This window comes from Acanthopagrus latus, chromosome 24 (assembly GCF_904848185.1).
Source record: "Acanthopagrus latus isolate v.2019 chromosome 24, fAcaLat1.1, whole genome shotgun sequence".
Taxonomy (NCBI): domain Eukaryota; kingdom Metazoa; phylum Chordata; class Actinopteri; order Spariformes; family Sparidae; genus Acanthopagrus; species Acanthopagrus latus.
Genome location: NC_051062.1, coordinates 12,812,639 through 12,836,364, shown reverse-complemented (window position 1 = coordinate 12,836,364; position 23,726 = coordinate 12,812,639). Strand labels below are relative to the sequence as shown.

The window sequence follows — 23,726 nt, the reverse complement described above, 5'->3', positions numbered from 1 at the left end:
CTGCATTTTTCTTTTACTTGAATAACAGAATGCATCATGTGTACCAAATTTATCAAAAGAGGAAATGCTACAACAACAAACAACAGACAAGTTGTGTACTGTTAGGTAAAAACAATTTAGTTTTAAATTTACAGTTTGTCTAATGGAGTTTGGTGTACAAGACCCTGTGAAGTTTTGCCATTATTAGAATAGGTTTTTTTTAAAAAACAAATAACAAGTCTTATGCACATATGTGGTGAGAAAAACACACACTTTTAGCTGACAAGAATGAGCTTTTTCCTCACCACATGGAAAAAAACTCACCTTGACTGATTTAACTTATTTCTTAGGCATCATAATCAGTTTGTCAGTTTCTTGATTAAAATACTTCGTCAACAACTTATGCACATTTAAAACTGTAGAACTGATCCATTAGCATATATCAATTGATAGCCGACATTTTTAACTGCATTATTAATATATAGGGAAGGATACAAACCAGCTGATGTTATTTTTTTTTCCTTTATTAACAGTTGATAAAGCTATGAAGTACAACTCAAAGGTACTTGTTAGAAAGTGGCACAGTTTAATTTCACAAACTAAACATTTTAATAGCATAGCATAATTATTTAAAATTCATTTATACTCTAACCAACAGACTTGAATAGGATTTGGTTTAATACACATTTTCATTTGCAATACAAGAACTGACAAGCTGCATCAGTGTTGGCAAATACACACTCATCTGAGTTGAAAAACTAAAATAATGTATATAATTAGAATAAACAATATTAGTAGTATTATATTAACTCTATTAAGAACAAAACATCACAGTTCAAGCCAGTAAAACAACTAAATATGCTGTAAAATATCAAAACCGCGGTTATTTTGAATCGACACACATTTTCATTCCAAAAATGAGATAAACATTTTCTTGAGACTAAACAACGAAGACTGACTGACAAAGGTTTTGCTATCCAAAGAGGAATGTTTCTCAGAAAAACAATTAAGGGGATTATGGTTTTCAGCGTGTTTATATAAATCAAAATATCATCAGCGTACATGCAGAGGAAACTTTAGCAGTCAGAGAAGGTTAATGTGTGAAAACCCAATAACCGATCGTTCACCAGTGTTGTGAGAAAATCGCAGGTGCTTCTCGATCTCAGATATCTTTGCCGCAGTCGGGGCAGAGGATGTCGTCTTTGCACGTCAGGAAACCTCGACCCACCAGAGACACGCAGCACCGTTTGCAGTTGAAGCAGTCGTTGTGCCACTGGCGCTGCTCGAACGAGATGTACTTACTGCCTCCGAGACCTGGGAAAGAGAGGCAGCGAAGACGGGCCATGAGTGACGTACGAGGAAAACGGTCTCATGATCTCAGTAATTTGATAAGCCTGTAATTGGTGTTGATTGAATACACAGGACGCAGAGGGAAGCATATGATCTCAGAGAGGTTCGGGTCACGTTAAAGGTGTCATTTACAGTAGCCGTAGTTGGGAACTTCTCTTAACTATTGACGTTGTTTTGTTCATTATTTCAGGGCAAATATAGAACCTCATTCCAGTTTTGTTAGCATTTGTTTCTAATGACGCTTATCGCCCTTGTTCCTCGTATCTGACATTCAAACACTACAGTCAGATCCGACCTGAAGTTCTGGAAAGTTTAAGAAAACAAACCCTGATGATTTCAGTTGTCTCGGTTTGGAGACCGTACATTCAGAATAACAGAGAGACTTGCTTATACTGGAAATCTGTTTTGATAATTGACTTTACTTTACGAGTACAACTCTAATTTGCGGGAGGAATCTGTTTAACGCAATAATTTCTTGAGCTTAATTCACATGACACTAGCATTTCCTGGGGACCTCTAGAAGACATCCGTGATTTTAATCACATGTGCGCCGCAGAGCACCCACCAATGCTCTCCAAACACAGAAGCCACGTGATAATATTAGACCCATGTGAATCAAGATGTTGACGATTTGGGGTTGTTTTTCTGTTTTCTGCCATCAGATATCAGCATGCAGAAAAGTGGGGGCATTAACTCTGAACTATATCAGTAATGTGGTAATGAAGAACAATGACACTTCACTTCTGAAAGGTGATGATTCGGAGAGATTTAACAACATATCTGGGAGATAATGTCAGTGAAAACAAGTGAAATACGGACTTTACTTATCCTGTTTGAATGAGCCCCACGAGATACACATCATGTAGTGGTAATTTATAAGTCACAAAAGGTCTCCTGGTAATACTAGTCTCATGCTATTAGGACTTTAGACGGTGTACAATCCAAGATCCATAAATGTGTGTCCATTATCTTTGGAGCTGCAGCCTCACCTGCTTGTTGGGGTTACGTAGCATTTAATGGAGAATATATAGAGATCTGCCATTTGCAAAATACAAAATGTAGAATTAAAGGCATAAAAGAGGGATAAAGGAAGAGAATATTCCACGTTACCACTGATGGGGGTGGTGCAGTAAGCGCATTTCTTGGCAAACAGGTTGCAGAAGCAGTCGAGGCAGTAGGCGAAGTCGTCCCGGGAGGTGAAGCGCTGACCGGCCAGCTGCTGCTTGCAGCCGATGCAGACGAAGCACTCCTTGTGCCAGGGCTGGTCACGGTAGTTCACTCCTCCAGTGGTGATGGGCTGAAAGACACCGTCAGTGTACATGAAGTTTGTTTTGATTTGAGACAAACGAAACACACAATATTCAGCAGCAAAATTGCTTGGCGGCGCTTTTAGACGTTCATTCATTCTCATTAAGTTCACACGTGTTTCATTCTTCACAGTGATTGGATTTTCAGGTCATCGATTCAGAGCTCCTACTCGTGTGTGTGGTCCTTCGTGTGGGTTTCAATTTCTCCGTCATTTGTGCTGTTTGTTGCCGGCTTAGTCACAGACGAGCCTGATGACGGCCGACCAGCTTCCACACAACAAAACGACGCCTCAGATTCCCGCCTGCCTGACCATCTGTTTCCTGCCACCTGACTGTTACATAACACACAAGACTTCTTCCCTGCTTCACTGTTTGTCTACTCATAGCTGCTCTGTTAGCAGTGATTTGGACGCCAAGTCTGCATGTATTGCTTTTCCAGCCTTCTTTAACAGAAACTATGGCCACTACTGTATGAAGAAAGCTTTGAACGCTGCCTTCCCATTGAAATATTGCAATAAAAGAATATTTTGTTGAGTTGGGGACTTCTATCGCTACGACTTCTTGGAAAACATTAGATGATACATCAGCCTGATTATCGGGCTGCCTCATGTCAGATACATTTTCATCAGTAACGGTGGTTGTTTAACAATAAAAACAATTTAAAGCTGCCCGAGGGACGTCTCAGGGAAAATCCATGATTCATAAAAATGATGGGTCATTGACTTAAATGCCTCTCAAACAGAATATCGATCTTGTTATTATCTGGAGGATGCTCATTAGTGAGTACGGAATCAGTTGCATCCGCAGACAAACATTTATTTGTGATTGAATTTCGTGAGTGTTGACATGAATGGATGTGAATCACCTTCTTGCAGTGGACGCACTGCTGGGCGAACTGCTTCTCGTAGCAGGGCAGGCAGTAGTTGTTGACGTCCTTCTGCACAAAGCACCTGGTGCCGATGGGCTGCTGGCAACGGTTGCAGGTGAAACAATTCTCGTGCCAGCTGTTGCCCTTATGCTCCATCTTTTTAGAGCCTGGTGGGTGGAGGGGTGGAGGAGAGGGAGACGTTAAAGTGTGTAGGAGTGAGAAAAGGGAGACACCCTCCATCCTCTCAACTCACTTAAACTGTTAACGTCCTAACAAACTGTCATCAATGCTCTCATGCGATTACTCATCACGTCTTTGATTCGTCATCAGTTGAAGGAGTTTTAACTGCAGAGAGAAAAGACACTCTGTGTCTGAGTTTTCACATGTACGTCAGCAATTACATATCCTGTAGGCCCCGCTGTCCCACAGGCATGCAGATCCACTCCAAACTATTCCAGCTAATTGCAATTTGCTGACGTTACGTCACAAACTTGACCTATATGAACGCGTTAGGTCCAAGATTCAAAGAAAGTTTGCCGGTCATGAACCACGAGAAGTTCTAAGACATCAACTGAAAAGACATCGAGGTTTACGAGCACTTCCAGATTGTCTTTTCAGACAGTCCACCTCACCCAGTCTCTGATCAAACCGGTTCTCATGTTGACAATTCGTCTGTCCTCACCTGGCATGATGGTCTTCAGGCATGCATGGCACTTAGCAGAGTACTCGTTGCTGTAGCACTCCATGCACATCAGCATGTCATCCTTGCTGCAGAACGGCCAATCCACCAGAGATCGGCTGCACTTGATGCAGAGGAAACATTCGCTGTGCCAGTGGCGGTCCTTGTACGACAGATCCTGCAGAGTCAGTGAAAGGAGGGAAGGTTTGCGTGTTGGTCGTGAGCTCGGGGATTGGTAATGTTGAAAATGGAATAGTAACCAATGTCACTAATGGCTAACAATTATGGTTGAACCCAGAAAGAAACTTATGATCAATTCCTGCAGCAGTTTGGACCAAAGTTGTGTGCCGATCCCTGCTGCTAACATGGTTGAAATGATGACTTGAAAAAAAGTCCAAAAAGTACCTTTTTTTTTTGTACATTAAACTTGACTATTATACTAAAACATGCTGGTTGATTTGTGATGTATGTTGGGCAACTACGGTAGAAAACTAGCTGTAAACGTCTGAATACAAGTTAAATCTCTTACCTTGCTGGTGCAGCCAATGAGCACATGGCACACCTCACACTTATTAGAGAAAAGTGCCTCGTAGCACTTGATGCAGTACGGGTTTTCTTCCTTGAGGATGTACTTCTGACCAAACAAGGACTCCTTACACTCCATACAGTCATAGCGGTTGGCCATTTTGACTGAAATCTCCTCTCGGAGTCGTCTGCGCGGGAAGATAAAACAAAAAAGGTATTAAAAAACAGCCATGAAGATGAAGGAATTACAGCCAGAGCATTCCTGAGATCTCCCTCAATCCGTCTTCATCTGAGCTCTGAAACTCGAGTTCTTTCGACAAAAAGCTCTACAGCGCCGCCCCAACATCACATGGTCCAGTTAATTATATCAAGCCTCCACGACTATGTAGGTACAGAATGCAGCCCTTTTAAACTTTTTAAAAACTAAATTAAGTGCTCCATACAACAAATTAGGCAGAGGAATGTTGCAAACAGACTCCAAATAGGCTCAGGCTGCAGAGTAAGTTCCTTGTACTTCATAATGGAGATGTTGTGACTCTTAAATCTTGTTGTATTATTGCACCAGAAGATGCTCAAACTCAAGCTAAGGAAATCTAAATTAGCTGGGCTTCCCCCTCAGAAAATAATGGGCACCATGCACAGGAGGAATCTGTACTGATTGAAAGATCACAACAAACAAGACAAGGAGGACTTTATAAGCTTTTGAGGGCTATTGATCAGCAAACAGCATAACTGAAGGTTAAGATATTTAGACCAAGATATTGGACTCCTGTTGCAAACCTCTGGAAATTTGTGGATGACACCCAACTGGAAGGTCTTCAAACGGGAAATCATGCTCTCCTGGGCCAGATCATTGTACATCTAATTTCTCTTACAGATTCAATTCAAGCCAGATGATGCTATTATTGAGATAATTATCGCTGCGATGGAGATGATTTTAGGATAATATCTGGGGAATGTGGTATGTTGGCACAAGCCGAGGACAAATGAGTGAAATCTCTTGTGAGTAATTGAATTAGTCCTATTTATCTAAAACACAAGGACGGCTGTTGATGGACACTTTGATCAGATGCAGAGCAATCAGCACTGTCACATTTACAACTTGTCAGTCCTTGTTTGATGTTAGATAATGGCCAGTGATTGAATTCATTTGCAGATAGTTTGCGAATGACTCTCATCAAAACGTTTTTGGTCCAACATCTAACGTCTGCAGGGTCTTTTGAAGTCTAAATATTCAGACCACTGCACCACTTGAACCCTGTTCGACCAACCTTAAACCATCTGTATACTCCACAACCCCCTTATACGTCACATATACCTCCCTATACTCCTCTAAATCAGTTCTTTCTTCCTCTATATCCCTCTATAAATCATCTGTACCATCTATAAACCCCTTGTACCCATCTTTAAACCTACTATACCCCACATAAACCCTCTATAAACCCTCTATAAACCCCCTGTACTCCACTTTAAACCATTTGTATCCCCCTATAAATCTTCTGTACCCTCTATAAGCCCTCTATACTCCACCATGAACCCTCTGTAGGCTCTATAAATCCTCTCTACGCCACTGTAAACCCTTTACTCTACTATAAACCCCCTTTGCCCCTCTATAAACCATCTGTTCTCCGTTGTAAATACCTTGCACCCCTTCAGATCTCAATCTAAACCAACTAGTTTCTTCTACAAACCCTTTTCACTCCCCTTTAAATCCTGATGCTTTCCATTAACGCCTGTAAAACTCCTCTATACAACTAGACAACTCTAACTAGACTACGACTTTAAATCGCCTCCACTATACAACCTCCGTAGTATCTTAAATACCCAATATGTCCCATCTTCTCCCCATCACACCTCTTTAAGTCTCATATCTGTTTTCTGGTGCTCAAGCAACTCCAAAAGTCCCCTAAATCTCCTCAGAAACCCGGATTATATTCAGCTAATCATGAGGATACAAAACTGTCACCAACTATCATAAGAGATCAAAACATGCAGTTCTTTTGACACATCACAGAAGTTTTCAAGCAAGGAAAGAAATCTTTGCAACTATTACGAATTCAAGATGGAAAAAAAACAGAAAAGTCGAACCTGTTGGTGCAGCTCGGGTGTCAGATGAGGAGCTAGTTTGCAGGCGGGGAGCAGAGTTGAAGACTAAGCGCTGCGCTCCATCAGCCTTTTAAAATTAGAGCTAAATGTGACCCACAGTGGGGCAGGAAGGTGGAGGCAGTGGTGTGACCAGAGTGGGCAGGTCGCATTATAATTACACTGCTACAAAATTGGGCAAATCATGAGTTCATTATCAGAATCTTGTTTTTCTTCCAACCTCACGATGAAAGCCTCTTGTAGGATTTTAGGATGTTGACATAACAAATAATGAATACAGTGGATCGACACAACAGGCTGTCAGAACTTATATCAGACGATCAAAAGGGTTAATTAAGTCAAACTGAGAGCTGAGAAAACTCAATGTGCTGATAAAAACCAGGTCATGTGGGTCAAAGCGGAACAAGTGGACCTTTTCTGTGTTTTTAAGGTGTTTTTTTTTAAGGTTTCAAGGTCAAGAAAGTGGTGATTTTAATGTCTGGTTATGTCGGAAATCTTCTCTTCAGTTATTTTAAAGGGACAGTTCACTCCAAAATCAAATAAAATACATACTGTGTTAAACAGCCACTGGCTCCCCACTGAAGAAGACGTCCGCCACGTTCATCCAATTTGCTCGGACTAATAATAAACAAATGGGATCTTATAATGTATATTGCCTCTTGTATAATCGAATCATATTATCGTATCCGACGACCGAATGCTGCACGTGAACACTGTAACTCACAGTGTACTTTGTGTGACATGAGGTCAGCAGAGGACAAAAAAGCTCCACGCGTAATGGCTTAATGAGCGTGTTTTCCACTGTTCTTTACGAAGTTAGCGAGCGCTGCCTGATTGAAGGCACCATGTCAAACATAACATAATGTAAAGCTGCAGTGTTTTCGCTTCCGTAAGCTGTTTTAAAAAGCGTGTAATTATCCAGAGCTGTGGTAAATAAATAGGAATTTAACTGGAATATGATAGCTCGGAGATGCAAATGGTGCGAGGAGTTGAGGAAAGTTGTAGGTTCAACAGAGACGAGAATTTCAGGAGCAATTTAAAGTTGCTCTTTAAGTAATAGTATTAAAGCATCACAAGTAACGATACAGCTGTGCAAAACAGCTGCCAGGCGAGAGATCAAGTGTCAACATTTGTAAAATTCATTTGTGAAACCACTGGATATTTTTGATGACATATCACAACATTTTTGGTTGGTTGGTGGCAACAAAACAGGATATTTTGATGAGAGGTGGTGACATATTCCAGCTGTGTCAGTTGCACGAAAACTGGATATTTTACACTGGATGTCAAGACATGTTCCAGCCGCTGTAGTGGCAACAAATCCAAATATTTTGGAGGAGACTTTGGGCCATTTTCTGGCTGTGTAAGCGGAGAAAGAACTGGATATATTTCCAAGTCGCTGGTGGCAACAAAACCAGATATTTCTGGCAAAACAACGGGACATTTTCCAGTTGTTATAAAATTGTGTTTTTTGCTTAAACATCACGACATTTTCTGGGTGGTTAGTGTCATCAGAACCGGATATTTTGATATCATTTTCCGGCAGTGTTTGTGGAGACGGAGCTGGTTGAGCCACAGCATGACCTTTCCTTTATGAACAAGTCCTCGGGCTACTTCAGTTGTCTCCGACTGTGAGGCTCCAGGAAAACTCTGCGGGCGACAAAACTTCATCCGACTACCATCGGCATGGGCGCGAGACGATAATGACTGCATTTTCATTTTTAGTGTTTTGTTTTTTTTTTTATAGGATTATGCTGTAGAATTTCAAAAATTAATCTTGATATGATTACTTTTAATTTGATCATAATTCACAGGAGAGTCAGTTGACCCTCCTCGTCTAATTAATGGACAGAATGTTCCTTATTTTACCAATCGGTCAATGCAGTATTAATACGGTCAATTACGGTCAGTATCTATTAAAATTACACATTGGTCATTTAAAACAAGGTGAGGTAAAATAGGTGAGACAATAGAGTTCCTGGAAGCACAAAGCAAATCTTTACTGAGAGTGAGAGTTTATTCCCTGCTGGCTCAAGAATATTTCTTTTAATGCTTCGGGGAAACTGCTTACCATGTAAGAGCTGAACAGCAGCCAGTTGTTTGTCCTAAACTTAATTTCTGCTGCGGGGAAGTTTGACTTCAATAATCTGTCCATATGTGACCCCAGTGAGAGTCAGTTGGCGGGTGGGAACATAAGTAAAGCTGTGTCATTTTCAGAAATTGATTTTCCGCTCCATTATTAATGGTAATTCTGGCTTTTTTTTTTCTTTGCACACTGTAAGGATCCGACCTCGCACACCAACACACAGTGTTTAGGCATATTCACATAATCTAATAGTGCACCGGCGGTAACAGGAGAGCAGATCATGTGGTGGTGGGGCACCTTTAAACCCTTTGGAGAGGAATTTAAAAGTGTATGTGTAGGCCTAATAGTGACGTATCCTTTAGCAGTTAACCTGAGTGGTTTTGAGAGGATTAACAGAACATGAAAGACGAACGTTACTCTATTTACTTTTTCTGAAGGATCATTTGTGATGATATAAATCAAAGTGGTAAAAGTGTGTGACGAGTGAGCATTACCAAAAGGTCGGTGTGTGCTATAATGCTGCGTAATGTTAAAGAAATAGTTTAGGAGCTAACGAGACGAGAGGCTACGCTATAGCAGCAAGTTAGCTTAGCTAATTAGCACAAAGACTGGAAACAGTAGGGAACAGCAAGCCGGGCTTTGTCCAGAGATAGCAAAAAAACAACTATTAGCACCTCTAAAGGCTAGTTAATACTTTACACGTCACTATATGTAATGTTCTGGATGGTAGATATGTTTGTAAGGATATGTGTCTGTTGTTGTCCTCTTCAATAAAATGGTGTAGCAATGAGGTATTTGTGTAGGCTAACCAAGGAGTTAGCATCGACAAAGAATAAAATGATTTTATGATTAAATTGTGGGACATTTAATTATGTATTTTTGTGTCATAGAGCTAAATGTGTAAAAGAAAAAAAATAATTACACATTATTTCAGACATTTAACTGAAAACCACTCAAGTCACAGACTTCGAGACGAGGAAACCGGAAGAGCTAAAATGCTAACTGATTTCCGTGTTTAGGACTACAAACGACAGCACTGTATACAATATAAAGATTAAAGTTGATACAAAATGTAAAAATCAAATATCAAAGACAAAAAAAAAGCTCTACTTGGCACAATGGTAGTTTGAGCTAAGAGCTAAAACATCTTAGTTAGGTATTTTAGCGTGCTAACATTTGCCAATTAGCACTTAACACAAACTACAGCTGAGGCATCAACGTCTTTAATCATACATGTATGTGTGTGTTTTTTATTTTTATGTTTTTGTTTTTATACTGGAGTATCTGAGAGCAGGTTGTGTATATTGTTCTTAAAAAAATCAGTAATTATGACATGATAATTCTCTTGAATTAGACAAGTTTTAAAGACCAGGCCTGTTGTTAGGCTCTCTAACCAGACCATTTATAACATCTAACAACTGTTTATGGGTCAGTACATCCTCACGAGTGTGTCTCATACAAACTAATGTACCTTCTAAAACAACATGTTATAACCTTTTCCTGTAATTCTTAAGTTTAAACGTTAAACCAGTGTCATGAATATCCAGCAAAGAAAAGGTCAAGAGATAATCAGGACCAGTTAACGAGATAAACAGTTTATCATGGAATGCACTTGCATAAAAGCGCCTATGTGCTTGAAGTCTTTGTGACTATTTATTCATGCTTGATTTTCGCAGTAAACTGACACAGACAAACTTAAATAAGCCACTGTGATATATCAATTAGCTATTTAAAGCCTTAACTGCATAAAATGTCAAGTGTCAGTTTCTGTTTTAGTGACAGGCTGCTGATATAACAGGAGGACCAGTGCTGCTTTTGGTTTGACTTTAGCTGAGCTACATTTCAACCATGGAACCAGACGAAGGAAAAGTCAAATGGAAAATGTAATGATTAAAAAAACAGATGGTAATTAAGTCATTGCACTCCAATGCGTGGCTTATTCTTTGCATTTGAAGCTTGTGAATCAATATTTCAAAGGCTATTTTAAAATACAGTGATTTAAATGAGTCTTTGTGTGTTTGTTTATACATTTGTCATGACATTATACATTTGCGCTGTTCACTGTTGTTTTTTCTTGTTTTGTGCTGTGACAATAAATAAATAAAGAAACTATATCAAGTATTATAAATAAAACAGTAGAAAGAGTAACATTTGTGATAATTTTTTTTAAATCTGCATCCTCATTCAGCACATTCCTTTATTAATATTGTTTTGTAACCTAATCATACCTCTAGCGTTACCCCAAAACACCGATAATGTAATAAACATTAACCATTTGGGGGCTCATTTTGTGGTCTCCAGATGTGAAAACTAACCCTGAATCACCCAGTTTAATTTTACTTTAGCCAGATATAATACTCACTTACAGAAAACGTTGTGTGTCAAATAAATAAATAGATAAATAAACAAATAAATTCAAAATCTAAATACACCAGCACAGTATTGGCTGTGCTTTTGTTTTGAAGACGTACTTCCGTCGCGCTTGTATTTTGAAGGTCCTTCCCGGAAGTGCTAGCTAAAAACATCGCTAGCTTCTAATAGACGTTTTAAACCCGGAAGACGTTGTAAACAAACGGTGTTTGACTGCAAAACAAGCAAGCGGAGCGTGTTAAATTGTCATAATGAGAACAATAAAGCTGTGAGTAAATCAGTTTTATATTTAATGTAAAGAACATGGAGGACGATGAGCGGCGACGGCTCGGAGGAAACCCGGACTGGATGTCCCGTCTGCCGGGGGAGCTGCTGGATGTTCCGCTGTGGAACCTCGCTTTACCCGGTAACACAGAAATACTGGAGTCGGGTGAAATGGGATATCATGGAAAAATAATTGAGCCTACACATAAAGTAGACAGCCAAAGATAACTACAGATTAGTATTTGTTTTTAGTGATTATCATTTATGTTCTATTTCCGGTTACATTTGCAACCAAAATAAAAAGTCTGTGGTCTGTTTATGTCCAAAAGTATGTGGACACCCGTGTCATGTGACTTTACGTTGTTCTCTCCAGGGAGTCACGACAGCATGTCCTTCTGTCTGGATGTGTCCTCTCCCGTCCTGAGGTCAGAGCCCGGCTTCCTCAGACTGACCGACAGGCTGTTTCCCTGCTGCACTCGACCCTGTGTCTCCCGCTGGGCCACCACGCAGGTACAAACCACACATTCATTTTTTTTTTCATTAGCTTCCATGTTTGTGACCCAGTGACTCCAAACCAACGCCGAATTGTGTTACTGAATGGGACAAATAAGGCCCACCTGTTTTTTTAGACATTTTACATCTTCTCCTATTTTGTATCAATATTTATAATGAAAATTCAGCATTTTTTAAAATGAGTTTCCATGTGTTGTGACCCAGTGTCTCCAAACCAACGCCGAATTGTATAACACAATGTGACAAATAAGACACACCTCTTTTTATTACATTTTAGTGTTTTTTATGAATTTTAAATTAATGTTTATTATGAGATTTCAGGATTTCCTCTTCATTAGCTTCCATATCTTGTGACCCAGTGACTCCAAACCACCAAAGATGAATTGTATTACTGAATGAGACAAATAAGACCTGTTTTTATTACATTTTATGGCTTCTTCTATTTTATAGCAATATTTTTTATCCAGATGTATTTGACAATAAACAAAAATACCCATATACCAACTGTTAAAACATGTTGTTCGCTTTGCTACAGCCACGTTGATCTTTTATATTCATTTCCTTTCTCCTCTTTCTGTATGTGTCTGTGTGTGTGTGTGTGTGTGTGTGTGTGTGTGTGTGTGTGCAGCAGTCCGTCCTCAGTGATCAATGTGATCTTGGGATTCGTTTCTTGGACATGCGGATCGCCAGGAAGCCAAAAGGAGGCAGCAAATTGTTCTTCGCCCACGGGATCTACACACTGATCACTGTGAAGGTAAACACACTCTCACACTGGCCTCATATTATATGTAGTTTGATCAGGATTTTGCTCCTGAACTTTGTGTGTGTGTGTGTGTGTGTGCAGGAGGCTCTGGATGAACTGGCTACCTGGCTGGACGCTCATCCGAAAGAGATCGTGATCATCTGCTGCTCACATTTCGAATCGCTGACGGACGAAGATCACGTCCAGCTCGTGGAGTTCATCGTCAAGCTGTTCGGAAACAAACTCTGCCCTTCACAGGTAACCTTGACTACCTGTGGCAGAGAGACAGTGACAGGGGAATTGTTTCAATAACTAATCTATTAGTGCTGTGACAAGATAATTAATCCAAGACAGTTTTGATAAATGATGAATACTTAATCTGTCCATGTGCTGATACACAGGATACTCCCACGCTGCGATCCTGTTGGGCCAGAGGTCAGCAGGTTGTTGTTTCCTATGATGACCAGCAGATGGCGATGCAGCACCCCGAGCTGTGGACTAGAGTACCTTACTGGTGAATAAATACACAAATAATTCCAATTTTAAAATGTGTTTCTCAGCATTTTTCTATAGTTATGTGTCATAAATCAAGCATAAACCCAGAATTATCACACAGAATTGACTAGTTTTGCTAATTTAGGTTTGACATGAAACCGCTGATCACATTTCTTTATGTTGTTTATTATTTAAATATTATTACTGCAGCTGCATTGACTTTTAAACAGCATTTTACTGATGCACCTGGTGGCGGTTTAGCTAATATGAGCATAAGATGAGTAATGTACCTTTATTTCCTCAATACATGAATTGTTTGGTGTATAAAATTGGTCTAAAAACAGTGAAACATGTCAATTCAGTTGCTTTAACCGACCAAAAAGCCCAAAATCCAGAGATCTTCAGTTAAATGTTTCTGTATTAGAGCCAAAAACTTAAACTTACCTAAAAGTTTAACCTGTAAAGCAAATGAAAAAATAATTAAAACATTAAACTAACTGACCTCATGGGCGGCCGCTCTGTTTCCAGGTATGCCGACAGCCCCGACCCTGAGAGGGTGATCGCCTACCTGGAGGAGAAGCAGCGTGGAGGAAGACCAGGTAAACAGTGGTAGAAGAAGAAATCAAATACTTTACCACATTAAAAGCACTATTAATACACTGTAAACTTTATTTCTGGGCCATGATTTGATTTATTTTTGTGAACTGTTACTAAATTAAGCTAATTTAAACTACTTTATATACTGTAAGATGATTTAATCTTTAATTCATCATATATAACATGATTTCTTTAACCCTTCGCTGATTTTTTTGTTTGTTTTCCAGCTGGTTTCTACGTCACCGGTCTGAACCTGACCGAAGACGCTCCCTACGTCCTCCTCCATCCCTTCCAGAGCATGAGGAAGATGACGATGAAGGCTCTCTCGCTGCTGCTCCGCTGGGCGAGCAAGCAGCGGCCGGGCGACGAGGTCACCGGGGTCAACATCGTCTGCTGCGACTTCGTGGAGGTCAGTCAGTTCTGCTCACTTGTGATCGACTTGAACTCCAAACTGCTCGCTGCTGTCTGCACGGAGACGCCAACGTGATCCAACACGGAGAAACACATTTATGAAGTCTGTTTATTTTTCTTTATTACCTTTCGAACGTTTCTGATCATGTAAATGTTGATTTTTGACCATCTGTATGTTTCACTCCTGCATTACACACAGTATTATCATGTTCATTTCAGATACATTCACTTTCTGTTTTTGTATTTGTGTTTTTATACGTACTCTGTTGATTTGTCTACCAATTTTTGAATATACTTAAATACATTATATAAATAAATAAATACTTTTGTATATTTTGAGTCTTGATTATTGTAGCTCTTCATGTTTAATGACATTAGTAATCACATAATACTTCGTAGAGAATAAAGCTGTGATTTCACCTACAGACAGCAGTGAATATTAATAAAAAACAAAGAATACAATAAAGAATAAAAGCAGAAATGTTTCCAATGTGAAAGTACAAGAATAAAAGCAGGACTTGGCCTTAAAAAAATAACATTAGGTCCTGCTGTTTGTTCAGAAATCAACAAGTAATCAATAAATAAACAAATAAATAATGCTGTCAGTCAAATTCATCTTCAACTTTGTCACTGTGGGTTTTATCTGTGTTTTGGTGCAGGGCGATGTAGAGCGAGTCTCAAAGTTCAAAGTTCAAAGTTGGCTTTATTGTCAATGCTGCAATATGTGCAAGACATACAGAGAACTGAAATTCTGTTACTCTCTATCCACAATGAGTGTAAAAAAAGTAGAAGTAAAAGTAAAAATGAAAAAATAAAGATTTAAATATAGATTTTAAATATATACAGGTGACATCACGGAATGTAAACATGTGAAACATTTGTACATAGTGCAATTTGCAATTTTTTTAATTTTTTTTATTTATTTATTTATTTTTTCTAAGTGTTCTTTTACTGAGTCTGTAACAATAACTGTACAAAAATATACAAAAAAACAATTACACTTCTTGAATTTCTCTGTATAATGGCTGAAATGACTGTATTATTTACAATATGTTATCGCGTGTATTATTAACAATATATCAATATTTATTCTTTGAAATATCGTGAGACACACGCCCCGACACGCTATAAAAAATATTATAGGAAACTATTCAAGAAAAACTAAATGCAGGTTCTAGTTTCTTAAAGAAGAGCTTTCCTTCTCAAAACCAAGTCAAAAAAGCAGCGTCACCAAGTCAATACAAGGCCGTGTGAGAAGGCAGAAATGCATCCTTTGTCTTTAACACAAGGACACAGACGAGTCGATCGACAAGAACCCAAAACCAGGAAGGAGCGGTTCAACGAACGCACAGTCGAAAGTGTAAAGGTGGATCCGAGTGTCAGGTAAGACTGTGTAGAAGGACAGAGTGCCTGCAGGCCAGTCCAGATACACCCCGACTCTGTTGGAAGCCGGTGACGGAGGAGTGAGAAGAGCCGTTCTTATATTATTGTGCCAGGCGTAGTAACCTTTATCAGTGAGCTCCAGACTCCAGGACTTGTCGTTCCAGCCAAGCCGGCTGCCATCGCGGGCTCCTCTCCGCCTGAGTCCATGGTAAGTCACTCCTATATCAACCCCTGTTTCCCAGTCCACCTCCCAGTAACAGCGACCAGTCAGGCCAGTTGTACACAGCAGCTGGTAGCACCAGTCGAATCTGTCCGGGTGATCAGGATACGGCTGCTTCTCCATCCACAGCATCACTTTGCGCTTGTCCTCAGACAGGAGGACGTTTTTGTGTGCCGTGTTTGGATCCAACGTGAGTTCACAGACATCTGACAGAGAGAAGACAGATTTCATGACTGTTTGTCACACGAATGGACTTAAACTTAACTGAATTAAAATTCTTAATAATACACACTCACACTTCTCTAGACCAGATTTCAACCACTGAGCACATCCATGATCCAAACTGAAAGAAGACAACAAAGTCAGACCAAAAAAAAGTGTAAAATGCTCATTTATAAATTTGCCAGAGCCAAGAATTACATTTTTAAATCACATCTTTTGTCCACTTTGCATTTGTAATTGTGTTTCAATCAATCTTATCTTACTCTCCCACCCAAAATACCTGAGAGTATCTAGTCTCCAGCTTGAATCCTCCAGTCCAGCTAAGAGCGGCTTCATTCCTGCGTCTCCTGGATGATTGTAGCTCAGGTCCAGCTCTCTCAGATGGGAGGGGTTGGACCTCATGGCCCAGGCCAGAGAAGTACAGCCTTCCTCTGTGATCAAACAGCCCGACAACCTACAAACACACAAACACACACACAAAACTGAAAATAAAAGTCCTGATAACAACTATTTCATTAGTGCACTTGTGGAGTCCCCTTAAAAGCTGTATAGGCCAGGAGCTCCTAACCCACAACACTTGCTTCTTCAGTCAGTACCATTTTCTCACAGTTCATAAAATGGTAGCACAGATATGTGATAAATATTGATGCACAGTAATTGCTGCTGACCTGAGAGTTTCCATTCTGCAGTGGGAGCTCCTCAGTCCATCAGCGAGCAGCTTCACTCCTGAATCCTTTAGGTCATTGTTGCTCAAGTCCAGCTCTCTCAGACTGGATGACTCGGTGCTGAGAACTGACGACAACTCCTGACAACATTTCTCTGTGAGCCCGGTTCGTCTCAACCTGGAAGAATAAAAATATTATTATTGTAAATTTCATTACGACAAACTTTTGGGATGCAAGTAAAAGTAAAAGCTGCTTGGTCAGTGTAACTAGGAACTCCACATATTGCAAGAGTACAGTTATAGAGTAGCATTAAAATATCATCTAACCTGAGAGTTTTCAGAGTACAGTGAGTGCTTCTCATCGCAACAGACAGCAGTTTCACTCCCGGGTTTTGCAGGTCGTTGTTACTCACTGTCAGCTCTCTCAGGCTGCTGGACTGGGAGCTGAGAACTGAAGCGAGATCTTCACAGCTTCTCTCTGATAACTTGCAGCCATTCAGCCTGAAGGAATTCAATCAGTAAACTTGTACTGAATAAGAAACATTCAACTGCTTTAAGTAGCTTGAAGTAATGACTTAGAATCAGGTGATACTGACCTGAGAGTTTCCAGCGTACAGTGTGGACTCTCTAATCCAGCTGATAGCTGCTTCACTCCTGAATCATGCAGATCGTTGTAACTGAGGTCCAGCTCTCTCAGACTGGAGGTCTGGGAGCTGAGAACTGATGAGATCTCCTGGCAGCATTTCTCTGTGAGGTTGGTTTGATTCAACCTGTCAAAAGAGAACAAAACAGCAACATTTACTCACGAGGAAGTCACTGCTTACAGCCAAGAAATAGCTTCAAGTTATTAAGATACAAATAAAAATATAACACCCAAGCATGGAAACACAACGTCCAGTGTCACTGTTAGAAACGTGTTACCCCAACACCTCGTGACATTCATCTAACCTGAGAGTTTGGAGCTGACAGTGCTGGCTCGCAAGTCCGATACAGAGCAGCTTCACTCCCGGATCCTGCAGGTCATTGTTACTCAGGTCCAGGACTCGCAGACTGGTGGACTTGGAGCTGAGAACTGATGAAAACTCTTCGCAGCACTTCTCTGTGAGCCTTGTTCGACTCAGCCTAGTAAAATCATGGGAAATAATATCTCAGGTTTTATCGAGATTATCAGAGATTAATAATAATAAATAGATATATAAAACCAGAACAAACAGCAAGCAACATTTCAGTTTTAACTTCATGTAATCGAACCTGAGGGTTTCCAGACAACAATGCGGACTCTCCTGTCCAGCAGTGAAGATGGTCACTCCTGAATCCTGCAGATGGTTGTTACTCAGATCCAGTTCTTTCAGAGGACAGGATGGGTGGCTGAGAACTGAAGCCAGAGTGTCACGGCTTGTGTCTGATAAATTACAGCCAACCAGCCTGAGGGAGTCAGTTTCGAGACAGATTAACAAATACTCTCCGCGACACTAACACTGTAAAATATTACTGATATATTATTAGAGTTACCTGAGTTTCTCCAGTGCACAGTGTGGACTCTCCAGTCCAGCAAGAAGCAGCTTCACTCCTGAGTCCTGTAGGTCATTATAACTCAAGTCCAGGTCCTTTAGACTAGAGAACTTGGTGCTGAGAACTGATGACAACTCCTGGCAGCATGTCCCTGTGAGATGGTTGTGATCCAACCTGATAGAATCAATACGAACATTTTGAGAATAAGGAGCTGACTCAGGAACGTCAAGGGGAATACACACTTAAAGCCTTTCGTAGAATTACAGCAGATGGCGTTTTCAAACAGTACATCTACATGATCTGACCTGAGAATTTCCAGTCTACATTGTGGATTCTCGAGTCCGACAGAGAGAATCTTCACTCCTGAATCCTGCAGGTTGTTGTTGGTCAGGTCCAGCTCTCTCAGACTTGAAGACTGGGAGCTGAGAACTGATGCCAGGCCTTCGCAGCTTTTCTCAGACAGGTTACAGCCACTCAGCCTGAAGAAGAACATGCAACATAAACATGTTTTACACTGACAACACAATCAATCAATTTCTTGGGCTGAAAAGTTATTAGTTGCCAACTTACAGAGACTTGTTGGAGGCTTTGACCACTGGCAGCAGCCTCAGAAGAGCCTCCTCTGAAGCAGAGTATTTCTTCAGGTCAAACACGTCCAGATCTTCTTCTGATGACAGTAAGATGAAGCCCAGAGCTGACCACTGAGCGGGAGACAGTTTATCTGTGGAGAGACGTCCTGAACTCAGGTACTGTTGGATCTCCTCCACTAGAGAACGATCGTTCAGTTCGTTCAGACAGTGGAACAGATTGATGCTTCTCTCTGCAGACAGATTCTTCCTGATCACGCTCTTGATGTACTGGACTGTTTCGTGACTGGCGTGCCAGCCATTTCCTGTCTGTGTCATCAGCCCTCGTAGGAGAGTCTGATTGGCTTGCAGAGAAAGACCGAGGAGGAAGCGGAGGAACAAGTCCAGGTGTCCATTTGGACTCTGCAAAGCCTTATCCACAGCACTTTGATAGAGGTATGATAGTTTAGATTTGTCCCTTCGTAGATTAGACCACCAGGTTTTTGACTGAGACAGCAGATTGATGCCAGAGCTGGTAAAAGTCAGAAAGACATAAAGTGCGGCCAGAAACTCCTGAACACTCAGATGGATGAAGCAGAACACCTTGTCCTGGTACAGTCCTCTCTCCTCTTTAAAGATCTGTGTGAACACTCCTGAGTACACTGAGGCTGCTGTGATATCGATGCCACACTCTGTCAGGTCTGATTCATAGAAGATCAGGTTTCCTTTCTGCAGCTGATCAAAAGCCAGTTTTCCCAGAGACAAAACCATCTCCCTGCTCCCTGGGTTCCAGTGTGGCTGTGTCTGAGCTTCTACTTGATACTTGATGGTCCACAGTTTGGCCTGAACCACCAGGAAGTGGATGTACATCTCAGTCAGAGTCTTGGGCAGCTCTCCTCCCTCTCTGGTCTTCAACACATCCTCCAGAACTGTAGCAGTGATCCAGCAGAAGACTGGGATGTGGCACATGATGTGGAGGCTTCGTGATGTCTTGATGTGGGAGATGATTCTGCTGGCCTGCTCCTCGTCTCTGAATCTCTTCCTGAAGTACTCCTCCTTCTGTGGGTCAGTGAACCCTCTGACCTCTGTCACCATGTCAACACACCCAGGAGGGATCTGATTGGCTGCTGCAGGTCGTGTGGTTATCCAGAGGCGAGCAGAGGGAAGCAGTTTCCCCCTGATGAGGTTTGTCAGCAGCACATCCACTGAGGTGGACTCTCTAACATCAGTCAGGATCTCAGTGTTGTGGAAGTCCAGAGGAAGTCGACACTCATCCAGACCGTCAAAGATGAAAACAACCTGGAACTCTTCAAAGCTGCAGATTTCTTTGGTTTCAGTGAAGAAGTGATGAACAAGTTCCACCAAGCTGAACTTTTTCTCCTTCAGCACATTCAGCTCTCTGAAAGTGAATGGAAATGTGAACTGTATGTCCTGGTTGTCTTTGTCTTCAGCCCAGTCCAGAGTGAACTTCTGTGTTAAGACTGTTTTCCCGATGCCAGCCACTCCCTTTGTCATCACTCTTCTGATTGGTTTGTCTCTTCCAGGCGAGGGCTTAAAAATGTCTTCACATCTGATTGTTGTTTCTGGTCTGTGTGGTTTCCTGGATGCTGTTTCAATCTGTCTGACCTCATGTTCATCATTGACCTCTGCAGTCCCTCCCTCTGTGATGTAGAGCTCTGTGTAGATCTGATTCAGAAGGGTTGGACTTGATGTTTTAGCAGTTCCCTCAAACAAACACTGGAACTTCTGCTTCATACTAGATTTGAGCTTTCGCTGGCACGCTAATGGAGATTCTGCACAAACAAAAAACAATACTAAGTGGGTGCTACGATAAAAATGTGTTCTTAACATGCAAAAAACACAACGATAAAACTTACTCTTCTGCAGAGCGTCAGCCAGATCCTCCTGCTGGATTTTCTTCAGGAAGTACAGCACAATTTTCAGAAATGCCTCTCTGCTGCTCCTCACATCTTCCTCCTCGTTGTCCAAACACTCTGACCTCAGAGACGTCTGCATCCTCTTCAGCTCGGTCTTCACAAAATCACAGATGTTCTCCTCAAGCAGCTGGAAAATGAAGCAAAAACTTGAACATTTGTGATTGCTGCAGTTGCTTGTACGAGTGATGGTACATTTACAGACCCTGAATATGGAGTCCCTGTCTGTTCGGTCTTCCTGAGGAGACAGACCAGAGAGAACCTCCGACATCTCCTGTGGTAATCTGTGGAGGAAAACACACCTCAGTATCTTCAAGTGATCATAAATACCTTTGAGATAAGGAGGTTATGTTGTCACCCGTGACCGTTTGTACGGATTTGCAAATACTTGGATGGTGGATGGGTCTCAGCCCAGGACAGACCTCAGTAACTTTTTGTGTTAATAAAACTGTTTGGTCTGTTATTATCGATGTTGAAATGCAGTAAATTGACGTACCCTGTTTCAGAAGGATGCTGGTTTTGAAAAGCGAGAGGCGGCTCCCGTGAATTCATGGACACAAAACTCGGCACAGGAGAGTCGGGTCCCTCCTCCCGGATCCTTCAAGAAATGGCAAGAAAGAATTAGTTTGACCCTAAAATTAAACGCTTTCACAGCACAAAGACAAAAGTTGCATCACCCTGTTTCAGAAGACTGCTTTTGGAAAGCGAGAGGCGGCTCCCGTGACTTCATGGAGACACAGCTGGGCACAGGGGAGGCTGGTCTCTCCTGCTGCTGCTCTGATCTGAACCCCAACACAGACATTTTTACTCTTAATAATCAGTTAAATGTAGTTCTGACTGTCTGATTGAAGAGTTAAGACCCTCGTCTCACCTCTGAGCTTTGGTCGGGCTGTCATGTTCCCCAAATGAAGTCACCTCTGAGGGGAGGATTCCCTCATCGAGCCCTTCAGGCAGATCCATTCTTCTCCTTCTTTAATGTTCTGGGTGGAAAAAAATACGCCTGCACATGTTTTCTGCATCAAGGCAACAGTTTTATCTACGAGCCTGAACATATACAGAGTAGAACAAAAGGCAGGTATGTGACTCAGGTGTGCAAACTCTCCACCGTCCTTTAATGTGAAACCGGTTCTGACAAGATGGATGAAATATGGGAATATATATATATACAGCGTTTGTTTCCATCTGGGCGTTATTTGTCAAAGAATAAACTCTGATGTGCCTGCCTGCATGTCAAATACGTGGCATTTGGGTCGCAGATATTTCCTTCATCTGTGGAAGAGACATCGAGAGGGATTACACTGTTTATGTTTCATCTGTGTGTAATATCTAAACCGTCACTGTCACAGTCTGGGAGAGTCACATTCATTATCATGTATGCCGAAACACGTGAATGTTTGGAATTTATTCTGCTTGATTATAATCTCTGAATCAGTCTAACCTGCAGCTGGAAATCAAGGTGTGTGACAGCCAGAAAAGATCGATGGGTGCCAGGAAATAAAAAATCTAGACATATGTGCAAGTGAAGAGTGTATTTTTGGCCTCGACGGCTTCTCATAAACACAATCTTTAAACAGCTGCAGCATTGTTCGCAGCACAACCTGACTCAGTGTGTTTAGGGGAAATATTGTAATGTTACTGTGGCTGATATATATAAAACAGCTGATGTTACACTTCAGAAAAACACAACAAAACTCAACAAACCAGGAACGTTTCTTACCTTTGGTGAGGTTGAAATAACTGCGTCACACTGAAATGAAAGTTACCTCACACCCTCTTAAACCTCGCAGGTCAGTCAGTCACATGCAGAGAAAGAAAGAAAGCACTACAGGAAACAGAGTCTGAGTCATGTTGCTTTGCCCTGAACACTCACTGCAGGCAGCTATCAAGTGTCCTCATCCGACCCGAAGGATAAAACATTAGTGCTACTCTAATTCCACACATGAAAGCCTTTTAAAATCAATTCAGCAGTGATTCTGAGTGATTAAAGTATGTTTATTATTCAGTATCAGGTGTAGGTAGTTTCAGAAGGAGTCTGCCTGAAGTCGACACCCAGGGTTAAAAACAACCCACGCTCGAGGGTTTGACTTGAGAGCAGCTGAGTCATAAAGAGAAACTTGTGAACTTTAACTCACCGACACTGAAACTGACCAACACACTAACAACCACTGAGGTCAACACAACAGCTCCTGTATTTACACTGGACTCACGTTAAGACAATTAAAATCATTTGGATTCAGTGTTTCTGCACCAAGTATAAAAGTATAAGCATCAAAATAAAGCAAGAATCAGAATCATATGTCATATTATTGAGTTATAATTATTAATAATTAACTTCAATGTTGCGTCTGTTGAGGGTGGAGCTGATTTTGATCATTTATCCACAGATCCTACCATATTTTCTGCCTTTCAGGATATCTGTTCTGCTTTTTTTTTCTTTTTTTTAATTCCTAAAAATAACTTTCTTTGACCGTCAATTGTGAGAAACTTCTGCTTTCTTCTGTTCCACCTCCTTCCTGTTAAAACTGTTTGTGCATGCCGGTTAACAAACACAGGCACGAGACCATGATTCTGCCTCAAATCAAAGGGGATGTCGTGTTTTTGACAGCGATTAGAGAACTGTCCCTTTAATGCTTTAGCACCACCTGCAAGCTATCATTTGCATCAATAAGCCCACATTTACCTGAAACTGCCTGCAGGTTAATAACACTGTCAACACTGTCTCTCCGTGGTGGTGAGATACTAAAAATTGTGTTTGACATTCTGCAGGAAACGCTTTGTGTTCCTGGAGGCCGACGACATGAACAAAAAGAAGCCGTCAGCTGTCTCCCACAGCGTCATATGACTATGAGTCATGTCTTGTCTGCAGCATGAGAGATAAGGACACTAAATGCCACATGTCAATCATCAGCAGCAACAAAATATAATTAATAAAGTAT

General features: G+C 41.1%; 3 protein-coding genes across 4 annotated transcripts; 1 reads left to right on the top strand and 2 right to left on the bottom strand.

Annotated features, from left to right (window-relative positions):
• Window positions 1-485: 485 nt before the first annotated feature.
• On the bottom strand, window positions 486-6,858 carry LOC119015266 (four and a half LIM domains protein 2-like). Its single transcript, XM_037091113.1, has 6 exons — window positions 6,797-6,858; window positions 4,713-4,896; window positions 4,187-4,361; window positions 3,502-3,671; window positions 2,440-2,626; window positions 486-1,293 (listed from the first exon to the last, which is right to left on the bottom strand). The coding sequence occupies exons 2-6, from the start codon at window positions 4,866-4,868 to the stop codon at window positions 1,142-1,144; spliced, it is 840 nt and encodes a 279-aa protein (XP_036947008.1). The 5' UTR covers window positions 4,869-4,896; window positions 6,797-6,858; the 3' UTR covers window positions 486-1,141.
• Window positions 6,859-11,397: 4,539 nt separating this feature from the next.
• LOC119015264 (PI-PLC X domain-containing protein 1-like) lies at window positions 11,398-14,824 on the top strand. Of its 2 annotated transcripts, none has more exons than XM_037091108.1 (7): window positions 11,398-11,673; window positions 11,905-12,041; window positions 12,676-12,798; window positions 12,889-13,044; window positions 13,188-13,300; window positions 13,810-13,880; window positions 14,106-14,824. In XM_037091108.1, exons 1-7 carry the CDS (start codon window positions 11,571-11,573, stop codon window positions 14,363-14,365), a joined length of 963 nt encoding a protein of 320 aa, XP_036947003.1. In that variant the 5' UTR covers window positions 11,398-11,570; the 3' UTR covers window positions 14,366-14,824. The 2 variants fall into 2 exon arrangements, with proteins under 2 accessions (XP_036947003.1, XP_036947002.1); XM_037091107.1 differs by having other exon boundaries at window positions 12,673-12,798.
• A 373-nt stretch (window positions 14,825-15,197) lies between these two features.
• On the bottom strand, window positions 15,198-22,673 carry LOC119015194 (NACHT, LRR and PYD domains-containing protein 3-like). The gene is made up of 16 exons (XM_037090978.1): window positions 22,508-22,673; window positions 21,662-21,770; window positions 21,468-21,572; window positions 21,287-21,388; window positions 20,734-21,074; window positions 18,861-20,649; window positions 18,596-18,769; window positions 18,291-18,464; window positions 18,030-18,203; window positions 17,727-17,900; window positions 17,375-17,548; window positions 17,106-17,279; window positions 16,783-16,956; window positions 16,395-16,568; window positions 16,189-16,235; window positions 15,198-16,098 (listed from the first exon to the last, which is right to left on the bottom strand). The coding sequence occupies exons 2-16, from the start codon at window positions 21,748-21,750 to the stop codon at window positions 15,569-15,571; spliced, it is 4,395 nt and encodes a 1,464-aa protein (XP_036946873.1). The 5' UTR covers window positions 21,751-21,770; window positions 22,508-22,673; the 3' UTR covers window positions 15,198-15,568.
• Window positions 22,674-23,726: the final 1,053 nt, after the last annotated feature.

Coding starts and splice junctions, on each gene's coding strand:
- LOC119015264 (XM_037091107.1), top strand. CDS start 11,571: ATGGAGGACGATGAGCGGCGACGGCTCGGAGGAAACCCGGACTGGATG. Junction 12,042..12,672: donor CCCGCTGGGCCACCACGCAG/GTACAAACCACA, acceptor GTGTGTGTGCAG/CAGTCCGTCCTCAGTGATCA. Junction 13,045..13,187: donor ACAAACTCTGCCCTTCACAG/GTAACCTTGACT, acceptor GCTGATACACAG/GATACTCCCACGCTGCGATC.
- LOC119015266 (XM_037091113.1), bottom strand. CDS start 4,868: ATGGCCAACCGCTATGACTGTATGGAGTGTAAGGAGTCCTTGTTTGGT. Junction 3,672..4,186: donor CCTGAAGACCATCATGCCAG/GTGAGGACAGAC, acceptor TCCACCCACCAG/GCTCTAAAAAGATGGAGCAT. Junction 2,627..3,501: donor AGTGCGTCCACTGCAAGAAG/GTGATTCACATC, acceptor GGTGTCTTTCAG/CCCATCACCACTGGAGGAGT.
- LOC119015194 (XM_037090978.1), bottom strand. CDS start 21,750: ATGGATCTGCCTGAAGGGCTCGATGAGGGAATCCTCCCCTCAGAGGTG. Junction 21,573..21,661: donor AGCCCGACCAAAGCTCAGAG/GTGAGACGAGGG, acceptor GTTGGGGTTCAG/ATCAGAGCAGCAGCAGGAGA. Junction 16,236..16,394: donor TGGAGACTAGATACTCTCAG/GTATTTTGGGTG, acceptor GTCTTCTTTCAG/TTTGGATCATGGATGTGCTC.